The sequence below is a fragment of the Sceloporus occidentalis genome, unplaced genomic scaffold, assembly GCF_023333645.1.
Source record: "Sceloporus occidentalis isolate IW3139 unplaced genomic scaffold, rSceOcc1.0.p SCAF_28, whole genome shotgun sequence".
Lineage (NCBI taxonomy): Eukaryota > Metazoa > Chordata > Lepidosauria > Squamata > Phrynosomatidae > Sceloporus > Sceloporus occidentalis.
This window is the reverse complement of record NW_028317008.1, coordinates 11,704,284-11,727,008: the sequence shown is the minus strand read 5'-3', so window position 1 is coordinate 11,727,008 and position 22,725 is coordinate 11,704,284. Positions and strand designations below refer to the sequence as shown.

Here is a 22,725-nt window from a genome sequence, read left to right as displayed (position 1 = left end):
TAATAGGGCTGAGATAGCCATAGGTAGGTATATTCATGCAGAACCTTTCCCATGATATACTGTATATAATGATTATATAATTATAGTATATAAGCGATACACAACAGAATAAAACATATTTTGAAGTGGAAGCGAAAGCTATTTATTATGTGAAGAAAACAGACATTAAGAACGTGATCACTTTTGGACCGGCTCTTCTGGGGGCTTCATGCAGGCTGCCATTATCATCAGGATTACAGTTTTTATATTTATAGATGAGGAATCCAACCAGGCAGCAGCACTGGCAAAATAACACAAGTATCACGGATGCTATGACAATAATCCATTTGGCATCCAAGTCATTCTGGCTGTTCTTTGGAGGCTTGCTTGGTTCTGTCTTCATCTTGCCGTCACTGTGATGCCAATTAGCAGGCAGCGGAGCAGGGCAGACTTCCAGCACCAGCAGAAATAAGACGAAAACTATCAGCTTCATTTTGCTTCAATCAATCCAACAAAGTGGTGGCCTGAAGCTGTGTCCTGCACACATATCCAGCTCTGCCTTTATTGCATCACAGAGCTATGATTGCACAATGACTACTGTTACAGCAGGAATCCTTGTACCTCAACTAATGTGCACAAAATAGTTTTATTTTTTAATATAATTCATGTGTTTGTTTATATTATAGAATTATAGAATTTCAAATGCATTCATCAGCATAACATTACTGGGAAGAAAGAAAGAAAAAAAAAAAAAAAAGATAGTCCGTAATTAACTGTGATATGTAAGAAGCCAAATAAAAGTAATGATGAAACCTCAACCTGGTATGAATGTAGTCAAGGTCCCAGTCAGTGTTAAACATGGTTCTACCACCATGACTGCCAATAAGTTGTTCTGCATGGGTTAATGTGTGATAAAGTAATGTTGTAAACCTTACATAACACATACATACTGTACATAGGTGAGTTTTTTATATTTGTTTCATCAAGTAAACTGTCATTCAGGTTTAAAGTATACAGTCATAAGATACCCAGGGTCCAGTAACTCTAGGTTCCCGTGTCCCATATTATAAGTGTGGTTGACATCAGTACATACTGATTTTATTCAGTTAATGTAAGAGAAGGAAGAACAAAGCAGAAGTATCACAACTCAGTTTGATTTTATTGTTCACAAAACCCCCCCAAAAAACAGCGTTATACAAAATATGAACCCGCCTCAAGAAAATCAAGGTAGAAAACAACCCTCAAAATAAAAAGGTAGTTTATTTTCAAAAAATGTACAAAATCAAGTTAGTTTGAACTTATTCTCTCATCTCGCCATCTTCTTCCTCTTCTTCTACACCACGTATATACAGTACATTGTTACACCTACAGCAAGAGAAATCAAATTAGTGTCCTTTCATTTATGAGCAAAGTTACTAAAATACCATACTACAATGTTACAATATTCCATGTGCTTCTTATGGTATTGTACATTTTATTTCTGCTATAAACACCCTACCATCTTATTCAAGGTTACCAAGGCTGAAACAGAACAGAGGTAATGCCTTTAATAGGTCTGCAAATCTATATACTATTCAATACATTTGTTTTCATTCTGAATTTATCGGCTTGTGTTATCTTGTATATATCACACACTGTGATAAGAATACATGAAATTTATGAAAAGCTCAAACCCCCCCCCTTTATTTTTTTACAGTTAAGGAAACAGTAAACTTTCATTTTGAAAACTAGAAGGCGTAGTAAACTATGGCCTTGCACCTATATTTCCCAAGGACCAACAAGCAGCTTAAAATAGTTGGGTTAATTATTCAGTCACTGTAAACACTTACCTTATTAAAACCTCACCAAGGTGTCCAGACAACGCACCATCGATATATTCTTCAGTGTTTGCAAGCTTTACAGAAAAAGAAAGAAGAAAAAAAAACAAAAACACTTTACCAGGCACGATTAACAATAACTTGGGAAACGATAAACATTGCGGCAAAACAGCAACAAATTAGCCTTTGCTAATAATGCCCCATTTTGGGGTATGATTCTAAAAGAGATTTTTCTGATCAGGAATGCATGTGGGAATTGAAGAATGTTGCACACATCAGGGCTAGATGAATTATATATCATATCTGAATATAGGGGGGCCAATAACACAATTCTAGCCATATCACACACACACACACCACAGCACATGAAAACCGGTGCCAACAATAACATTGTGTGTAGCAGCCCCCCGCTGGATCATTTGCTGAATCTGATGGCACATGTCACTACTCGGAGCATTACCTACCTGCATGTTCATGTATCCATCCACAGACACCAGATAGCCCTTATACTCCATCCCCCACTTCAGCTTAACCATCACTGGCTTACCAGTGAGGCCATTGAGGAACGGTTTGGGGTTCAATGGTAAACTCTAGAAGAAGGACATTAAAGATACATAAGTAACACTTATAGGAAAACATTTTATTGGAAAACTCCAGCCATCACAAGCACTTTCACACACATAAAATCAATGTGTCCACCTGAGATGGCTAGTCTGCAACAGCTTTAGATAGCGCCCCCTGCTGAGTTATTTACAAACTTAGGGAAACTTACATTTTTAATAGGAACTATAGCATCACCATAGTTCTAAACACCCTCACAGCGGCCTTTTGTTTGGTTAAAGTAAAAGTGGTTTTTCACTGACAGCGCTATTTCCAAAAGCAGGCCTAGCAGCCAGATTGATTTATATTTACACAGGAAGAGAAGCAGCATTATTAGAACGCGCCATAAACGAGGTTCCCTTAGATATATCTCTACCCTTTACTCTATAATGAGACCCCACGCAGCTGCCCACTTAATTCCAGTCACCCGCTCCGGGTAACAACAAGGCATGGACCACGTGGGTATACAAAAAGCTTGTGCCCGCACATATCCGCAGCGTATTAATTCATTCGTGGGCCTGCTGCCGGCTCACACACACCCTGTCCTCACGGTTACACACTCACCATGATGAACGATGCGGATCCCGAGACCGACTGCGGTCACAAGTAACAAAAAATTCCTCCCCGGAGCGTCCTACCGAACACACCACGGGAGCAGAAAGGGAAATGGACGCCGAGGGCGAGGAGAGAGGCGCGAAAATGGAAATAGAGAAAGCACTAGAGGAAAGGTGAGAGGAACAGCGCCCACTGCTGGCTTGGAGTACTAATCGGCAAAAGCACAAGAGAGCTTCGGCTTTACGGTCAGTGCATGCAACATGCATGAGAATAAATACCCCACCCAGGGTGTCATACTGTCTCCTACATGCTGCAAACATTTATCAATGGCAGTGGCGTCTCCAGCTTTCATATTTATGGGGGGACAGGGACCAAAGTGTGTGGGGGCAATTATAAAATGCTACATATACAATATATATGTGTGTGTGTGTGTATATATATATATGCGTTAGACATGCATTTTTAACTACATAATATGTACTTATCTCTTTGAAGTAAAGACTGTGACTGAAATATGATTTCAAAATAACAGCTGAACTGCCTGTTTTTATTCTTTAATATTAGCCCCTGCTGCCGATATATATTAATATTAGCCCATGCTGCCAATATATATTAATATTAGCCCATGCTGCCAATATATTAGACCCTGCTGCCAATATATATATATATATTAATATTAGCCCCTGCTGCCAATATATATTAATATTTAAAGTAAGTAACACACCAAAACTGGACAAAAAAAATCAATAACAATATTAATATATATATATGATTATTAACAGCAATCCCACTCATATCATACCCAGGTTCTAGCATGTACTGGTATGCCTGGGCATGATCGGAGTGTGGTTGCTGTTAGCAATCATATATATATATATATATATACCCCGTATTTGCTCGATTATAAGACGACCCTGATTATAAGACGACCTCCCAAATCTGAATATTAATTTAGGAAAAATATATCAAATACCGGGGCGCATAGACATGTGGGAAAAAACTAAATAAAACAATATAGTGTAATAAAATTTCAATATGGAAGAATATATAGTGAAAAAATTGCACTCACAAACGTGCTCCGAATAAACGCTCATCAATGTTATGGAATCTGTATATCCTTAAAATTCTGTGATAGGAAACAGAAACCAAAAATAGTGCAAATAAACGTTAATATATTTATTAGAAAATAAAGATAAAAAACTCACAAGAGTATATGCATAACCAAGGTGTCATGCATAAAAGCAATGGTAGGATGTCCTTTACGGTGGTGTAGAGTGACCAATATATCCGTGTCCAGGAAATCCGAGGATCGATAGTAAGTATAAAAGTCTCTCAACGCGTTTCGCCGGCTATAGCGTCGGCTTCCTCAGGAGAATTTTGAAAAGTCAATGTGTGTTTATTCCTGTAAACACTTATGAGGAGTGTTATTTTCGGGCAGCAGCAAGACCTGTAGGGTATTTATATTTTTATTATTCACCAGTTTGTGGAGGTGTCTCCCTTTTCTCTGTATTAATTTAGGAAAAAAAGAAAAAGCCTGAATATAAGACGACCCTATAGGAAAAAAGTTTTACCAGTAAATGTTAATTCATCTAAACTATTTATTTTTTATAAAAGCTATGATTGAGAAAAATATTTTGGTTTTATTTCCTTCTATTTTCCAACCTGCCCCCCAGTTATGCACATCTGCCCCAGAAATGCCTTATACCCCCTATATGCCACTGTGCCCCATAATATGCCTTTTAACCCTCTAAATGCCACTGTGCCCCATGATATGCCTTTTAACCCTATATGCCACTGTGCCCCATGATATGCCTTTTGACCACCTATGTGCCACTCTGCCTCCAGAAATGCCTTATACCCCTATATGCCACTCTGGCATTTAGAGGGTTAAAAGGCATATTATGGGGAAGAGTGGCATATAGGGAGGTTTAAGGCATTCAGGAGGCAGAGTGGCGTATAGAGAGTTAAAAAGGCATTTCTGGATGCAGAGTGGCATTAAGGGGGTTAAAAGGCATTTCACAGAGCACTCTGCCTCCAGAAATGCCTTACTCCCCCGCCCCCCCCAAACTTACCGGTGCTTCTGTCTTCCCTGTCATGTAGCCGGGGCAGTGTGTAGATCCCACGCACTTACGCTGCAGCCGGAAGGAGGCGTAGCTAGCAGTGGGGGTTGTCTGCGTCCATCGCGCAGACCTTCCCCGACTGTCAGAGATCAGAGTTCCCCACACCGGTGTGGGGAACTCTGTTCTCTGACAGCCGGGGAAGGTCTGCGCGATGGACGCAGACAACCCCCGCTGCTAGCCACACCTCCTTCCTGCTGCAGCGGAAGTTGTCTACGCGAATCGCGTAGACATCTACAAGCTGCCCCAGCTACACACCGGGGACTCAGAAGTACCGGTAAGTGGGGCGGGGGGGGGGAGACAGGAGGATCCAGGTCCCCTGCAGCAGCGGGGGATCTGGATCTTAGTCGTCTCATAGTCAGACCTATTTGAGGTCTGATTATAAGACGACCCCGATTATAAGACGAGGGGTATTCTTCAGAGCATTTGCTCTGAAAAAAACCTCGTCTTATAATCGAGCAAATACGGTATATATATATATATATATATATATATATATATATAACCCAATAACAATATATATATATATAAATATGATTGCTAACAGCAATCACACTCCTATCATGCCCAGGCAACCAGTACATGTTGGAACCTGGGCATGATAGGAGTGTGATTACAGCCTCCCTATGCCATGCTTTCCGTCCCACACACTTACACATCCATGCTATCACACACTCATTTACAAAAATTAATTCACTCATTCATATACTCATACTGATATTTATTCCCTTAATCACGCATACTTGCTCTAACACCCTAACCAACCCTTTCTCGCAGACTTTCACAGGGGCCCTGCTGCTTCCCTCTGTGACCTTGGGGAGCAAGGTCATGTGACGTGCATTCATTAATGCATTCTCACAAATTAATTCTCTCACTCATTTACACAATTTCTCACTCTCACTCACACAATTCATACTCTCACTCATCCACACAATTCATCCACACATTAATTCATACTCACTCATTCACACAATTCATCCACACATTAATTCATTTATTCTCTCGCCCATTCACACAATGCATCCACAAAATTCATTCATTCTCTCACTTGCTTTGGCTCTTAATTTCAATATTATTACTACCCTCTTTTCTCACTATCTACCTTGCTCCCCCTTTTCTCACCATCTACACTCTCCCCCATTTTCTCACTTTCTACCCCCCTCTCCCCCCTTCTCTCTATCTACCCTCTCCCTCTGCCCCCTTTGAAGTTCACTTACCTTTTTCTAAGTCCTACGGTGGGAGCGCAAGGCCTCTGTCTTGCTGCTCTGTCGCGGTGCGTGCTGCTTCACTGCTGAGCGCTGGAATATGATGTCATATTCTGGCGCTCAGCATGAAATGCCAGCACCGTGACCAGGACATAGGCCTAGCGGAGGAGGGTGAGGAGGCACCGAGCTGTTGCTGGAAACTTATTCCTGAGCAGCCGCTTGGCGCCCCTCTCTCCTCCGTGTCACTCAGTGCTTCCTCGCGGCTGCAGAAAAAAAACAAAAAACAAAACAGCGTTTCAATTGGGGCACACGGTGGGGCACAGCATGATGTAGGGGGGGCATGGCCCCCTCTGGTCCCCCCTTTGCCGACGCCACTGATCCGTGGATTCATTACAAGGGACTTATTTTGTCTGAAAATCCACTTAAGTCACACATGCCGTTTCCCAATATGTCAGCAAACATTAAGTCGTACAATTTGCACATCAACATCACAAATACAGTGCGCTGCATTGTGAGCACATGAGTTATTTTCATACAAGAAAATTATATTGAAAGCTTAAAATCACTTGTTCATAATCACAATTGCAGATTGTCCTTATTTGTTGGAATAGAATGTGGAAATGGAGCACCAAGGCGCTGGCATCGTCATTCTATTACAAACTGATTTCTGAAAAGGCACTTTTTCTGTGACGTCGGAAATTCGCTGGCAGCCGCAAATCAGCACAGAGGAAACAAATTATGAGGCCCTAGTGAAAAGTTGTGAAAACTAGTCCAGTAGGTGGCGCTCTTGCTCCATTTAGTCTCAGTAACTTATCTAACCATCATGGCTGAATAGTGTGGAGCTGAAGCGCTGGATGTTTAGATCCTATCTGATTTAGATAAGCAAAGAGTTCAGGATCAGCGCAAACCACTAATGAGAATAATGGAGATCCCTGAATTGTACATTTATGAATTAGAGAAAAAAGGATTAGACGAAAGAAAGCCAGAATTCAGAGGTCTAGACGATTTGTCTTATAGATATGAATGTGTTTTGTTTGTATTTGCCCATTCATTTAAGGTCTAAGACATCTTCACCCTGACTGGATCCTTTCTGTCTTTTTATGGGGTTCTAGGTACTCCCGTTCTGGGCTAATTCTTTTCTGGGATATTAGGCTGGCTTTGCCACTGTGTTAAAAGTTGTCAGTCCATTACTATTTGAAAACATGTTTTTTTGTAATTGTTAGATGCTAAAAATATTGAAAATGTATTTCTCAGCTCAAGCGCTAAAACCTGATTCTCTTTGCAGTGTGCTTTAGAAGGCAGCTTATGTTTGAAAGCCAGCACAATGCAACTTTTTTTCTGCCTCCCTTGAGGGTATATTTTATATCAATAAACTGTTACAGACATGTTTAAGTCACTTGGCTGTGACTCAAATGGAGACAAACAAAACAGTAAAAGACAAGGCGAGAGCAACGTATGCCGTCTGCTCAGTGTCATTAACTGATGGGAAGCCTTTGAGGCATACATAAGAAAATACAGGGACTTATCAATGAGCATACCTGGGAACTTTCTAAATGAGCTTTCCCTGAGATTCTTTCAATATTAACCATTTAATGGCCCATCTTGCAGATCCTATGTAGTGACTCCTCAAGTGTGTTACCCAAATGGGAAATTTATGTATGTTCACAGAAGTGTAGGAGAGGAAGGAGTCAGCTGCAGATTGTGTGAGCCTGAGAAACTGTCCCTTCACCCCGTGACCTGAGATTGGAGAAAACCCCCCGAGACTCTAGGTCAAAGCCTGGGGGTTCCAGGGAATGTCAATGAGCCAATTCTGCAATTCAGGTGCGCATGTTTGCGGTGTGTAACAAAGGTAAAACAAGCCAATTGGAACGTTAACATTTTACAGCATCTTCTCTTGTCCAACTTGGCGCAGTTGGAGGGACTCTGAGAACCTATATATACATCTCATTGAGGAGTGTCTTGTTATTATATTTTGGTCCTTCTGTAGATCATAGAGAGAGCGCTGGAGCTCTATTACATTAAGCAACTTCACTGCCTAATTAATAAACCCACAAAACTCAAAGCATGCCCCCTTTAATCTTCATGTATTTATCTCCCTACTCTGCAGCATATTTGAAATACCTCTTGTGCAAATACTGCTATTACACTGACACATGATTTATGTGCATGACTGAAGATGGGTTTTAATCTAGCTGCCGTTGAGGAATTAACATATTGACATTACATCAACTTAATACATATCCCCAATACCTGTGCATGGACATTTGCCATTTCTGGCAATTAAATAGATCTGCCTTTTGTAAAGGAAAAAATAATTTGATCAATGTGCAACAAGTGGATATTTATTATAAAATTAAAACCGGATAACATTCCAGCAAAGAATGTGCGCGGCGGCTCACCAAAATATGTCTGCAGAATGTAGGTCACAGGAAGGGAATTTCAGACATTTAATAATGTGTTTCTGTTGCCTACTCGTTAAGGAAAAAGCGTTAATTTGGATTATATTGTTTAGCAAAGGACATATGTTTATATACATGTCTGCAAATTTGTCACTGCAGTGCTTACGTGTACGCATGTGTGTTATGTCTTTGTGCGTCTATGTATTGTATTTTTATACTGTCTTTTCTGATAGCCAGTCTTGTAGCTAGTTATCTGTGGACATTTAGTTAGCTTTTTTTAAGTTTCATCTTAATAGGATGGCATTACAGCATGCTAATGTACTTAGTATGTATATATAGATATATATAGTTATTTATTCTGATCTTGATCCCTTCTCTGAAGTGAAGTGAGAGAGTTAAAAGCCACAACTCCCCTGCTAACTTTTGCTTTAGTGAGTAAACCCCTTATTTTGCTATTCTAAGCCCTTTCGGAACATATTTGACCCAACCACCATTTCAGTAGGCTTTCTAATGCATCCATTTGAACAGAGATGCCATCTTTTTGTCAATAAGATGATAACACTGGCCAAAAGTCATAACGGATAATCTAATCTTTTTTCATCAAATCCATCCTAGGAAACAATGCTTCAACATGCTGGATAAGCTTCGATAGTCAAATACACTGTATGGACAAAAGTATTGGGACACCTGACCATTACACCAACAAGGACTTTTATGACATTGCATTCTAACTACATAGACATTAATATGTATTTTCACAATATTTTGGAGTGTTTCTGTGGGAATCTTTGCCCAGTCATCCAGTAGATCATTTGTGAAGTCAGGCACTGATGTTGGACGAGAAGGCCTGGCTTGCAATCTCCGTCTCAGTTTATACCAAAGGTGTTTGATGGAGTTGAGGTCAGGGCTCTGTGCAGCCGGTCAAGTTCTTCCACACCAAACTCATCCAACCATGTCTTTATGGACTATGCTTTTTTGCACTGAAGCACAGTCATGCTGGAATAGAAAATGGCCTTTGCCGAACTGTTCCAACAAAGTTAGAAGCATTGTATAACATGTCTTGGTATTCTGAAGCGTTAAGATTTGCCTTCCCTGAAAAACAGCCCCATATCATTATCCCACCTCCACCAAACTCGACACAATGCAGTCAGGCCGGTAACGTTCTCCTGGCATCCACCAAACCCAGACTCTGCCATTAGACTGCCAGAGAAGCATGATTTGTCACGCCATGGAACACGTTTCCACTGAGTCCAGTGGCAGAATGCTTTATATCACTCGTCATTGTACTTGGTTATGTAAGAATTGCATGCAGCTGTTTGGCCATGGGAACCCATTCCATGAAGCTTGCGCCACACAGTTTTTGTGCCAATAATAATGCCAGTGGAAGTTTGGAACTTTTCAACTATGGAATCAGCAGAGCATTGGTGACTTTTACTCACCATGGGCCTCAACACTCGCTCTGTTACTTGATGTTATCTTCCGCTTCGTGGCTGTTGTTTCTTAATGCTTCCACTTTCCAATAATACCACTTACTGTTGACCATGGAATATCTAGCAGGGATGAAATTTCACAAACTGACTTATTGTAAAGGTGGCATCCTATTACAGTACCATGCTGGAATTCACTGAGCTCTTCAAAAGAGCTCACACTGATTGAAAATATGACAATTCTACTAAACCCAAAAATGAAGGACTAGCGATAAGCTTATGAAAAGGACAAACTACTGCCACAGTACTAACTAACAATACCAGCAGTGTCTATTGGCCAAAGTTGTCACTAAAGCTGTTTGAACATGTGCCAACTATTGTCTTGGGTAATTGTCCTGTGGATACATAACCAGCCTCAACAGAGTTAACTAACATATCTAGGCTTATGGCTCCCAGATGATCCATAGGGCTCCATCTGAAGGTTAATGAAAGATAACGATTCAAGTCTGACATGTACTTATCATTATTGTGCATCAATATTATTGTTACACACTGGTAAACATGCGTAAAGTTCATACTTTCTGTATATTCAAATCCATTAATTATGTCATTAAGTCATTACAGTCCTTCAAAAGATTTGAAGAGTTGCTTCTGGTAGTGTAACGATGTATGAGTATGACATGTTTACTCTGAATAACCTACCAAAGGGTTGAGCCCTAAGATAGAAGACCAGGGACTAAACTTTTCTATCCCAATGCCTTCTTTGTGCAGCTCAGACTGAGACATCGCTCATTATTAATTTTGCCGTTGTTGATGTCACTTATTCAAGTCAATTAAAAACTTGAATAATATGCTTAAATACACATGTAATAATGATAATAAAAGGAATAATAGGAATAATACATAATTTGGTAAAGTGAGTATAGTTTTCATGGGTGTTACAAATTTAAATATCTCAGAAACAAAATGGTAAGTGTTTCACATATAATAATTATATATAGCTTAATTATTATGTTTAATTATAAAAAAAAAATTTAACAAAAATTAATTTTATTAATTCATGTTATTAGTATTTTTCTTGGTACCTTAAAGAGGCAACCATGCTATATGCCATTTACGTTTGTAAAGACAGCGCTGGAAAAAAAAAACTTTGTTAATAACCTTTCACACTTGGGATGGAAAGGTTTTTATTTGAAATGGTTTTCCATGAAGATGTACTCAGGCTTTATGAAATAATCTGGATCTGGAGTGACAGCTATGTGTGCATGACTGGCTCTGTATGGCGGAAAGTTTGTTGAAGTGTGAAGCTTGTGTTTGCTTTAGTGTATCTCCCTATGTAATTATCATATATTTCACCAAGCAATGCTGATTGACATGATGACTAGCGCTACCAAACAATAACACATTTCACCCTTTTCTATTCTGTAATGCATGACAGACATCTGGTTTCTGCAAAGAATATCCTAATACACGCTTCAACTGTGCGCAAAAAAGAGAATTGTTTTTCGGATACAAGAACATTTATATTTTTAAGTACATAAATTAATGAAGCTTAAACATAGAAGTTTGTACTATATTATTAATATTATTGATTTCCTCAGCGCTGTACATCAGTTATATTTATTTTCCTATAGATTTCAGAATTTTGCAGGAAGAACTTATCAAAATAAAAAAAAAGATATTAAATGTTTGCTATTCATGTAAAACAAACATACAAGGGTTATAGTGTTCTATAATATGCTTATTTTAGTAATATAAAATGATTTTCCTGCTCAATTATGCTTCATCATAAATGCATACGTTGTCATACTAACAGGGGAGCTCAATACCTCCTAAGTATTCTTCTTTTGGAAGACCATCCCTTTTGAGAACCGCTTTCCTACCGACTATATTTTATAGTTAGGGATTTTTGTTGTGCTAAGTTACTAAGTTCAATGCATAGTTGTGGCAGGGTCAGTCACTGTGGCAGTCCATTCAATCTCTTGACCTGTGATAGGCAGATGCGTTAATGCAGCTTGTAGATTGTATAAAATGCACTGGAATTTATGTTTATAGTATCAGCCTTACCTGAAATTCCACATATAGCCGCTATGACTTTTTGCACATTTACGCTTAGACTGGATCCCTTATGCACATTTTTTATGGGTCTTCTATGAAGTCACTAGATGAAAAACAGAATTAAGCACACCCACCCAATGTGTTTTGAGTGGCTATATTACTAACGTGGGTTTGCCCTCAGGATTCAATATTGCGATACGTTTTTTGCAGAACCACACTTTCAACTAAATGATCTGCACTGGTTTGATAGAAAGTATAGTTACATAGTTAACTAGGCTGAAAAAAGACATGCGTCCATCAAGTTCAGCCTTTCCTATATCTGTTAATTTGTTGCTATTGGTCCAAAAGAAGGCAAAAAACCCCCAGTTTGGCTCTTTCCAATTTTGCACTAACCAGGGAAAAAATTCCTTCTTGACCCCAAATGGCAGTCAGATTTCTCCTTGGATCCAAGGAGATTGGTATAGCATTTAAGCTTCAATAGATGTTGTTGAGCAGTGTTGATTACCACATATGTGAAGTACCACATATGTCAATATGACATATTTACCCTGGACAGGACATTCATGAAGCTATCTCATGACAGTTCAGACTAAATAGTTTTACTACATATCAGATAATCTATGTCCATACCTGGGAACCAGGGCCGGCCTTTGGGGTGTGCGACCTGTGCGACCGCACAGGGCGCCACACTCCAGGGGGCGCCGCCGCCACAGTAGCGTACCGCTGCCGCCAGCAGCGTACCTAAAGGAGGGAGGAGCAGGCTCGCAAGGGAGCGGTATCGGAGGTCTTTAACAGACCTCCGGCTCCCTTGAGTGATTTTAAGCCGGTTCAAGGATCTCCCTTGAACCCGGCTTAACATCACTCAAGGGAGCCGGAGGTCTGTTAAAGACCTCCGATACCGCTCCCTTGTGATCCGCGCGGCAACAGCTGCTGTGCGCCGGGGTTTGTTGTCAGATCCCGGCGCACAACACTGAAGCCGCGCCCACCGCTGTCCGTGCCCTCTGACCCGGAAGAAGACAGAAGAACTGAAGAAGAAGAACGAAGAGGAGGAAAAGGAGCTGTAAGGAGAAAAGAGGAAAGGTAGGAAAGCATTCAGTGAGAGTGGATTGGTATGTGTGTGGATTGGTATATATGTGTGGATTGGTATATATGTGTGGATTGGTATATATGTGTGGATTAGTGTATATGTGTGGATTGGTATATATGTGTGGATTGGTATATATGTGTGGATTGGTATACGTGTGGATTGGTATACGTGTGGATTGGTATACGTGTGGATTGGTATACGTGTGGATTGGTATACGTGTGGATTGGTATGTGTGTGGATTGGTATGTGTGGATTGGTATATATGTGTGGATTGATATATATGTGTGGATTAGTGTATACGTGTGGATTGGTATATATGTGTGGATTGGTATACGTGTGGATTGGTATACGTGTGGATTGGTATACGTGTGGATTGGTATATGTGTGGATTGGTAAGTGTGTGAGAGTGATGGGTGTTATGCTGTACCATTTCCAATGTCTTTTTCATGATCTAATTATGCTCTAAAAGTACATCATAACTCCCATCATTCTATACTGTTCCATACAGTGGCAGAGGCCTTGCACCCCCACCGCAGGACTCCTGAAAGGTAAGTGAACTTCAAAGAGGGAAAGGGTAGATAGTTAGGAGGGCGTATATAGGGAGAAGGGAGTGAGACAGGGGAAAGGGGGTAGATAGGGAGAAGGGAGTGAGAAGGGGTAGATACGGCAGAAGAGAGTGAGAAGGGGTAGATAGGGCAATCATACTCCTATCATGCCAAGTCTGCGAGTAAATCCTGGAATCTGGGTATGCCTGGGCATGATAGGAATGTGATTGCTGTTAATCATATATATATATGATATATATAGACTTGAAAACCGAAGTTGTTTGTGTGGTTATTTGGAAAGTCCCTGGAGTGCCGGTAACTATTTTTGGACTTTATATATATGTATATATATATATATATATAATATTATTTAATTGTTTTCTCCTATTTTGGTGTGTTACTTACTTTAAATAAAAGTGTTAGATTTTTTATGGTGTTGGGGGGGTCATATTCGGTTTTGGCCAGGTAAATGCTGCACTTTCGGTTTCAGTCCAGAATTCGTTTCGGTGCATCCCTACTACTAAGCCAGACAATTAAGTGGTAGGCCTAGACCACATCAATGTTTGGCGTAGTATATAGTGATTGGGGTTTTGTTAAAAGTTTTGTTACAAGTTTTTATTCCTTTCTTTTTTTGGGATGGGGGGGCGCCAGAGGAGTAGTCCGCACAGGGCACCAGAACACCTAAGGCCGGCTCTGCTGGGAACTTCCATGGGAAGGCTACCTAGAGCTCCCACTCTTTGTGGCCAGTGTGTATTCACAGTCACACATAATAAAACTATGAAAAATAAAGCAATATTAATAAATGCCAGAGTATACATTATTATATGCTAGGTCCACTGATGAATGTGACAATAAAGAAATAAGATGTTCAGAAGACCAGTAAATGCTTGCAAAGTATTTCAGAGATATAAATTCCATCTTAAACAATCTCTGTAAAGCAACAGATCAATAGGAGTTTGGCAGTGTAAATGTAACTGAAAGGTCCAATAGATGATGAAATATATATTAAAATTAAATAAGTAGGTCAGCATAGAGCAATTAAAAGCCTGTTACATTTCTTACTGGTGTAGAAACTCCAGACAGTTCATTGAATTGCAGACAAAACAAAGAATGGTGCCAGTTGATTTGTTTCTAGGGCATTCCTGGATCTTGTTTATTTGTCCTGTTGATCAAAATGACTGAATAAAAAAATTAACACTGTAGCTGTGTGTGCCTATTATACTGTGAGGGTAATGGGGAGGAAGAAAAAAAAAAAACCTCAAATAAATAATTAATAATTTTCTTGATGTGTATAGTATACAAATCATCATGGATAATTATTTTTGTTAATCTGGATATTTTATTTTGTAAGGGAAACTAGACTCTGGAAAGTGGTAATTTAATCGGTAGAAAAAGGTTCATCATTGAATCATTAAAGAAGTTGTTTAGAAATATGTGGATGACAAGATAAAATGTAATCTATACATTGTTCTAGCCAAATTATAGATGAAATGATATTCATACCTGACATTTTCTTATATTCAGGTGCCTATGAAGATTATTCCTTGTTGAACACCCTTGATGTTTCATCAAGTGTAATTACACAGGGTCCTTCATTACCTTGAGATATGCTTGTGTCCAGTTATTAGCTTACAGCGCCAGTAGCTTCTCGGCTACTACTATTAATTTATGCTGTATTATTTACATTTCCACCTTATGCCAAGGTTCCCATAAAGGGGCCTCTTCACTGAAGAGGGAGATTGCAGGATAGTTGACCATTTCAAATAACTGAAATTACTATACCTTATGAAGGCCAACTTCATTGAGCTTCTCCAGAAAGAAGGGATGAGCTGGCCATTTGTGATGTGTAGCTAAATCAGTGTGGAAGGTTTCCCGCATTACCTATACATTAATTCTATTTTCCTTCTTTCTCAACTCTTGCCAGGAAATCACATGCATGTTTGCTTACTGAAAATCCTGTCTATAATGTCCAAGAAAGGGGGAAATTAATTGACCATTATCTGAACTCTAAACTATAAACCTGTAAAAGCTTATTTTTAAATAAATAGTGTCATGTAACCTTAAGATAAATTATATAATCAAGCAAAATCCATCAGTTCTGTCTGGTCAAGAAAGAGCCCATGTGTCCACTGGTGTGTAATGTGCCTAGCAGAGAGTCCAGCTGGCCCTAACAATGGTTAGCCTAACTGACAATTCAATTGAAATATCAACCATTATCAATATTTTTTACTGGTGGGGAAAAACAAAATCTGTGACAAGGCCAACGATAGATTCAAATCCTAAATCTGTCAAGGCACAAATACTGTTGGCACCAGTTTTGTAGTCATAACTAAAGAAAGATTAGAAACATCAATTCTAGTTGTGCTGAATGCCTTAATGCATACTGAAATAATTATTAACCATTTAAAATGTTGTATCATTCATAATAAATACAAGGAAAATCATAATTATCAGGTAACAAAAAGAAGGCATTAATATAAAATTCCTGCGTTGTCTTTATGTTATTGAACATTGCGAGAAAAGAATAAAATAACAAATCGTTAACGTTTCATTTGCTTAACATACTAAAAATAAAATAAAGTTTTTGTCAACTTGGAACAACATTTTGAAATGGTTTAGTCAAGCTGTTGATAGCTTTAGGACTATTAACCCATAGCCCCCCAAATTTCCGCTGCCCAAAGCAGGAATATGATGAGTGGTAAGTAGGGATGTGATTATAGGCTGGGGGCATGACCACACACTTAGCTTTCTAACTTGTTACAGATTAAGCCAAAACGACGTAGTAGAATGCCATATACCAGAGACAGAGAATGCCAATTTTACAGCTCACTGGGCTGCTTAGGGGAGATTTGATCTATCCATGATACTTACTGCCTACAAAAGCGGGACTGTCCTGTGGGAAATGGGAAACATTTCAGGAGCAACATACGTCCTTATTGCCTGTCCCTTCAGACACTTCAAATACACAGATCATCTTAAAATAGATGAAATAAGGCCCACATTATTATCACATTGTTTTAACAGGTTCCTCTGTGCTGTACAATGATATTACGCACAAAACATATATATATTTAACAAACAAAGACAACAAAAGGCTTGGAGCAACCTGTAGAACTCACAGAATTCTACAGATTTTATTTCAGTCTCAAGGGCACAATGTTAATTGGCAGATTCTGAGGGACACATAGTCTGGATGTGACCCTTTCATGTCCTACTCCAATTTAAAGTTTTCTGATCATCCCAGTTGGTAATCTTCTAGGTGGTATATCCCACTTGGAAGCGACTTTTGTGACTAGGACCAGCGGAGGGTTATTATAACCAGTTGGTTGCTACCATTGGCAAGCTATCACTTTAGAATGATGGATGATCTATTAAGTTTATATTTGAGGAGTCTCAGGTCAGCTGATATAAATAGTTGTCAAGTAAGGTGCAGAAGGTCCTGCATAATTCAGAAGGAACACAGAAATATATCTGCAGAAGGAAATGTACGTGTCAGCATGCATTTATGAAAATACAACTGAAGTAACTTCCTCAAGAGCAGGCATTTTTAGTAGTCGGTTTAAATTAAATCTTTGTAAAAATGGCTTATATAAAAGTGCAGCATGTACAGGAGTCCTCATTTTAATTTAGCAAAAAAAGCTAGCAGTAACAGTACATGACCTATTGCAGTTCATCAGATGAATTCCTGGTTGTAGATGTTTCAATCTATAACATAATGTAGTCTTGCCACTCCTTCAGATGTCTATTCATCCACAAAACAGTAAACATCTGTCATCAATGTGATATATTAAACATTAATAAAGCCAGGTTTTGAGCATTACAGCCTATACGCTATATATATATATATATATATATATATATATATATATATATATATATATATATAACATTTTTTTAGCAGATATTTTTTTCCCAAATATGATATGTGTGTCTGTAGAAGGTTATACATGTACATTTGGTCGCGCATTAAAAAAAGAGATTAAAAACAAAGCAAAGCAAATATTTAACAGAACAACAGAAAAATAGTAAGAAACATAGTAAATCTTCATGTTAGCATTAAACAAATTAAAACATGCAAAAAGGGATGGGTTTTTTTGTTTTGCAGCCTGATGATCTCTACAATATCTTTTTTGTTTTTTTTCTTCTACATTTTGCAGATCCATATTGCCAAAAATGGGTTTGTTTAGTAGCTGTCATTCCACTCAAGAGAATTCTTCACATTCTTGCATATTGTTCCTGCAGAAACAGAGACTTCCCTGAGGGGTTTATTACTGTCCACACATCATTCACTCGATATCACAATTCCTATTCATTCACCCATACTAGAAGGGTTTAGTAGTGCAAGTGCCTACATATGATCTGTTTTGATCCTCCCTTGACACTTTTAACTTGACACGCACCTTGTGCATACTTTAGCCTACTGTCTGCATAAAAGAGTATTGAACATGTTTCTCAGAAGTCAAAGCCAACAAGTATTTTAGCAATATGAGATATCTTTCTAAGCATATCCAAAGACATAGTTCTGATTGCCCTTTTCATGAAATCACTAGAAGATGCTTTTGTCATGGGAACATGCCAGGACATACTTCCATAAACTGCATGTTCATATAACCAACTAGTGGAAAGTGGTAAGGATTATCAATCCATGCTCCATTACCTAATGCCCAATAATACAACTGGGAAGCCTTCCAAACTTAACCTACCTGAAGTTCAAATACATTCTACACAGTCTTTTAGGGCTAGCTTTAAAATAAACTAGCTTCTGAAGAGAAGTTTGACAATATTTTGAAATAATAGTTGAACCTTGGCCATGTACTTCTCACAGCAAGCTTACAGCTTCCTAGACACTGAATACTGTTGTAACACGCTGCCATGTAATATGAGGGTTTTTCTTATGCTCACTAGGCCCAACAGTAAAACACAACAATTTTGTGGAATACTTTTAGATAGACATGGTGTGTATCATACACAAATAAAACACCATTGGACTTTATGCAAAGTTTTCCAGCAACAGTTCTAAATTAAGTGTGTGTTTCACATACTAGGTATGGTTGCCCAGAACAAACTCTGATCCTAACATGTTACACATGTTACACATATACAGCACTAAATTGATAAATAAATGTCAATAAATTGCCCAACAAACAACTGTATATCCACTGAAGATGCAATCTTGTGGGACTTGCTTCATATATGTTTCTATATTCCAACATAACACTGCTGTTTTACCAGTTTAGGAAAAACAGGATGAGCATTTCAAAATCCTTTTCTTTTTTCATTTTCTTTTTGTTTTAAAATGAATGCAAACCTTTTTAGGACCCATGTAATTATGAGCCTAGTCAAAAATGAAGATAATGTAAAGGTAATGCTATTTCACTGTTACTATCGGCCAATAACCTTTAGTAAACTTCTTAGCTATACTGTTCAGAGATCACATTGTTCCTAATGCGTACACTAGATGTCACTTTATTTCACTAAATCAGTTTAACTGTAGTTCAGGTTTTCCAGGATCCTTGAATTTTATTGCCAAAGACTTGTTAATAGCATTCATACACAATGCATTTGAACAATCAACACATGCTGTTATGTGTATTAGGAATGTTTGTCATTCTAGTAATCCTAAATAAGTAAACTTTGTACAGCTTATACTAGGCTTCTTGTTGTAGACTCACCATTGGGAGGGATCATAAACACTGTAACACAAATGCCTGTGTATTTTACAAACTATTCTGAAATATAGTCATGGAAGCTGCCTTCTTCAAATATAATTGTCTTACCTATGAATGTCAAACATCTAAGCCTCTGAAAGCTGTGTAATGCTATGTCATATTTTATTAATATGCTGGCCTGCTAAGAGGTACGATATACATCTACTGACATTCTTGTATCTATTTACCTGCAGTTCCCCATATAGCTACACAAACAACAACTTTATTATTAATAAATATTAACTAGGTGATAATCTTTAACAAAGTCACCTGGTAGCTTGGTACCTAGATTATCCAAAAGGTGGGATCCTCTCAAATAGTTGATGTTATCAAAGGGATAGATTATGTCCTCAAACCTCATTTTTGGGCAGCCCACCAAAACTTCCACTTGAAAAAAGATCAGAAATATTTATTTAGATTTTTTTAAGATAGTACATCTCAACTTTTGAATGCTACTACATTCTGGAGCATGCTGCATCAATTTTGTGGGTGTCCATAACAGTCTATAACGCTAAAGGTTGTGACACAGAAGAGGTGCAAAATGAACTGGTCGAGTGTGGTGAAGGATGAAGGCATGCGTGGATTGGACCAATAAAATCTCTCCCATGAACTCTTTAAATTAATGATATATAGATACGCAGAATACACAGATAATTTCTGTCAGCCAATATTTTGACATAGATAATGTATCTAATATGTTTGGATATCCCCACAAATGTTAAAAACCACATTCCTTTCCCATTGTGCCCTTCTCCTTATTAGCGCCAACACAGCCATGGTGTGTCTGTGACTTGACTCTCAATCGCTCTAAATCCTGTGGAGAATCTTTGAATAATGCTTGTGCATTGTCCCAGCATGCAAAGAACTTGGCCGTGGAAGTTATAGCTGTTTACAGTACATCTGTACACAGTTGCTTTCTCCTTCTGTTGGGAAATATCTTATCATAGGCTCAGTATGAATATTTAAATACCCAAGAGAAATATGGCATATATTTTGTTGATACTTGCAGTGTCTGGGACATCTCTAAACATCACAACGTGTTAAGACAAGCAATGGGAATATTCCGTAAAATTTTGTGAGCTTCTCTTTTTAAAGAACAACATTTTATCTGTCACTGGGAAGAAAATCCCTGATGTATGTCCCTGCAGACACATATTTTACTAAAGCACTTTGTACACAAATCTATGCACGTATGTTTTATCAAGACCATATATATAGGCACCTGTTGCCTATCGCCACATGTAACTTTTGTTATCTCTGCCCCATGGGTTTCTCAGCAGGCCATAGTTTTGCATCATCCCCATTCACTGCTGCTGAATCCTCGAAAACAAAGGCACCTCTTGGCTTAGATGGGAACGTCTAAGAGGTTCTGTGCTCTTAAACATAAGATTATTACTGGAACTTTACTAAATCACTCTCTATGCTCTCTATCCGCCTCTCCCCAGATATAATCCCACACACACTAGCACTCCAGTTATTGCTTGTCTAGCTAGAGGCAAGTCAGAAGCCTTTCTAACCTCTGAATTTTCTGTCATTTTCTGTCATCTTAATACAGTAAACTGGTAGAAGCCCCTTGACTAGCAACTTCATCAATGGCACCTGCACCAGGGCCTCATCCTTTTAAACACTGGCTGGCATGAGAGGGCAAGGGTTGTATAAATAGATAGTGGTTTTACTATAATTGAATTTATCTCTCCATGGAGATCTGAAGTTTCAAAGTTCTGGTTCTTTAATAGCATATGTGCAGGTACTGGCCATACCCTAGGGTTGAGCAGTCCCTCCTGCCACACAGGTGCCTTGTTAATGAGGCCAGAAAAGGCTTTAATTTGCATGAGAGTCTCATTGGGTTAAAAAAAAGCAATGCAGTCCCACTGATTTAGCTCCTTGGTAAACAATATAGTCATGAAAAAAAGATAGGACTTGTCACACGGGGTAGTTTGACATAGTGGCGGGCTAAGAAATATATGCCCACATAGTGTAATATAGATTACATTAAATGGAACACTTGTGTCATCATAAAATGGCATTACTGTTCCTTTAAATAAACTGTATACATATCCACTAACCTATGACTTTGTAAATATATAGTAGGCATGGGGGTCAATGGATACTTCTGTCTTTAACCAGTGATTTCTCACTTTTGAAAGTTTTTGCCTTAATACTGTTGAAAGTGGCTTAAAGCTGAAGGCAGGGTAATCTATCAAAAGTACAGAGTAAGGGTAGTAATGGCCTGGCATAATCTTCCATTAGAAGTACCTAGTACCCATGCCATACATGAAAATTGAGAAATTAATATTACTGAATTAATATCTACTTATAGCAGGATAATTGGTGCTATACACATCAACTAGCACTGCGTGTCTGCTGAGTGTCATATGTATGGCTGGCTGATACACTCTTACAAGAGACCACAGTTTTGACTTCCAGTCTCCTGCCAGTACCCTGAAAGGTGGCAAATATGTCGTTGGTTATATATATTTTTTAGGGAAGGCTATGCCTGGTACAGAATTTCCTGCAAGATGCATCTTATTCTTTAACACAATACCTACATATTAGACTGTCAGCAGGGAAATAAATACTTTAAGGTGTCCTTTTTTTATGCAGGTTGTTGGGTGCTGAACGCAACTGGCTCATGAAACTCCTGCCTCAGCTTCTCTTTAATTAAGCTGTAACCCCAGCCTTTTCAATTTTTTTGCATATATGTGGAAAATGGCTGGCCTCAGGTGCAGCGTTACAGATGGTGCTATATGTTTTGATTGGGAAGCTCTGGGTTTGGCAGAAGTTAAACCTGGCCAGTCTAGTGATGAATCTGATTCGATCTGACACAGCACAAAGAGAGAGAATACTTCAGCCAGACAGACATCAGATTAACCACACATCACTGCAAGCATCTTGTTGAACTGTAAAAGAAACACTGCTGAATAATACACAGGCTAATAAATGGACTTTAGACATATTAACAGTTAAATATTACATTTCAAACGGTCTATGCACAATGTTTCCTTTCTCTAGCGATTGCGCAACACACCTGTGTTATCCAGGACATCAGTAGAACTGGAAACAAATATTAAAAGGAATACACTGTGAATATTTGCATGATGTACTGGGGGTTCAGTTGTTATTTTTATTGAGCAATAATTATAATTTAAACATAAAAATATGTATAATAATGATGGTAGCCTCATTAGGACACTTTCAGCCACCTTGCAGTAGGATACAGAAACAGTA

General features: G+C 38.6%; 1 protein-coding gene across 1 annotated transcript; it reads right to left on the bottom strand.

Annotated features, from left to right (window-relative positions):
* Positions 1-1,277: 1,277 nt before the first annotated feature.
* Positions 1,278-10,885, bottom strand: LOC149299820 (small nuclear ribonucleoprotein F-like). Its single transcript, XM_089486116.1, has 4 exons — positions 10,802-10,885; positions 2,261-2,386; positions 1,809-1,873; positions 1,278-1,344 (listed from the first exon to the last, which is right to left on the bottom strand). The coding sequence occupies exons 1-4, from the start codon at positions 10,883-10,885 to the stop codon at positions 1,278-1,280; spliced, it is 342 nt and encodes a 113-aa protein (XP_089342242.1).
* Positions 10,886-22,725: the final 11,840 nt, after the last annotated feature.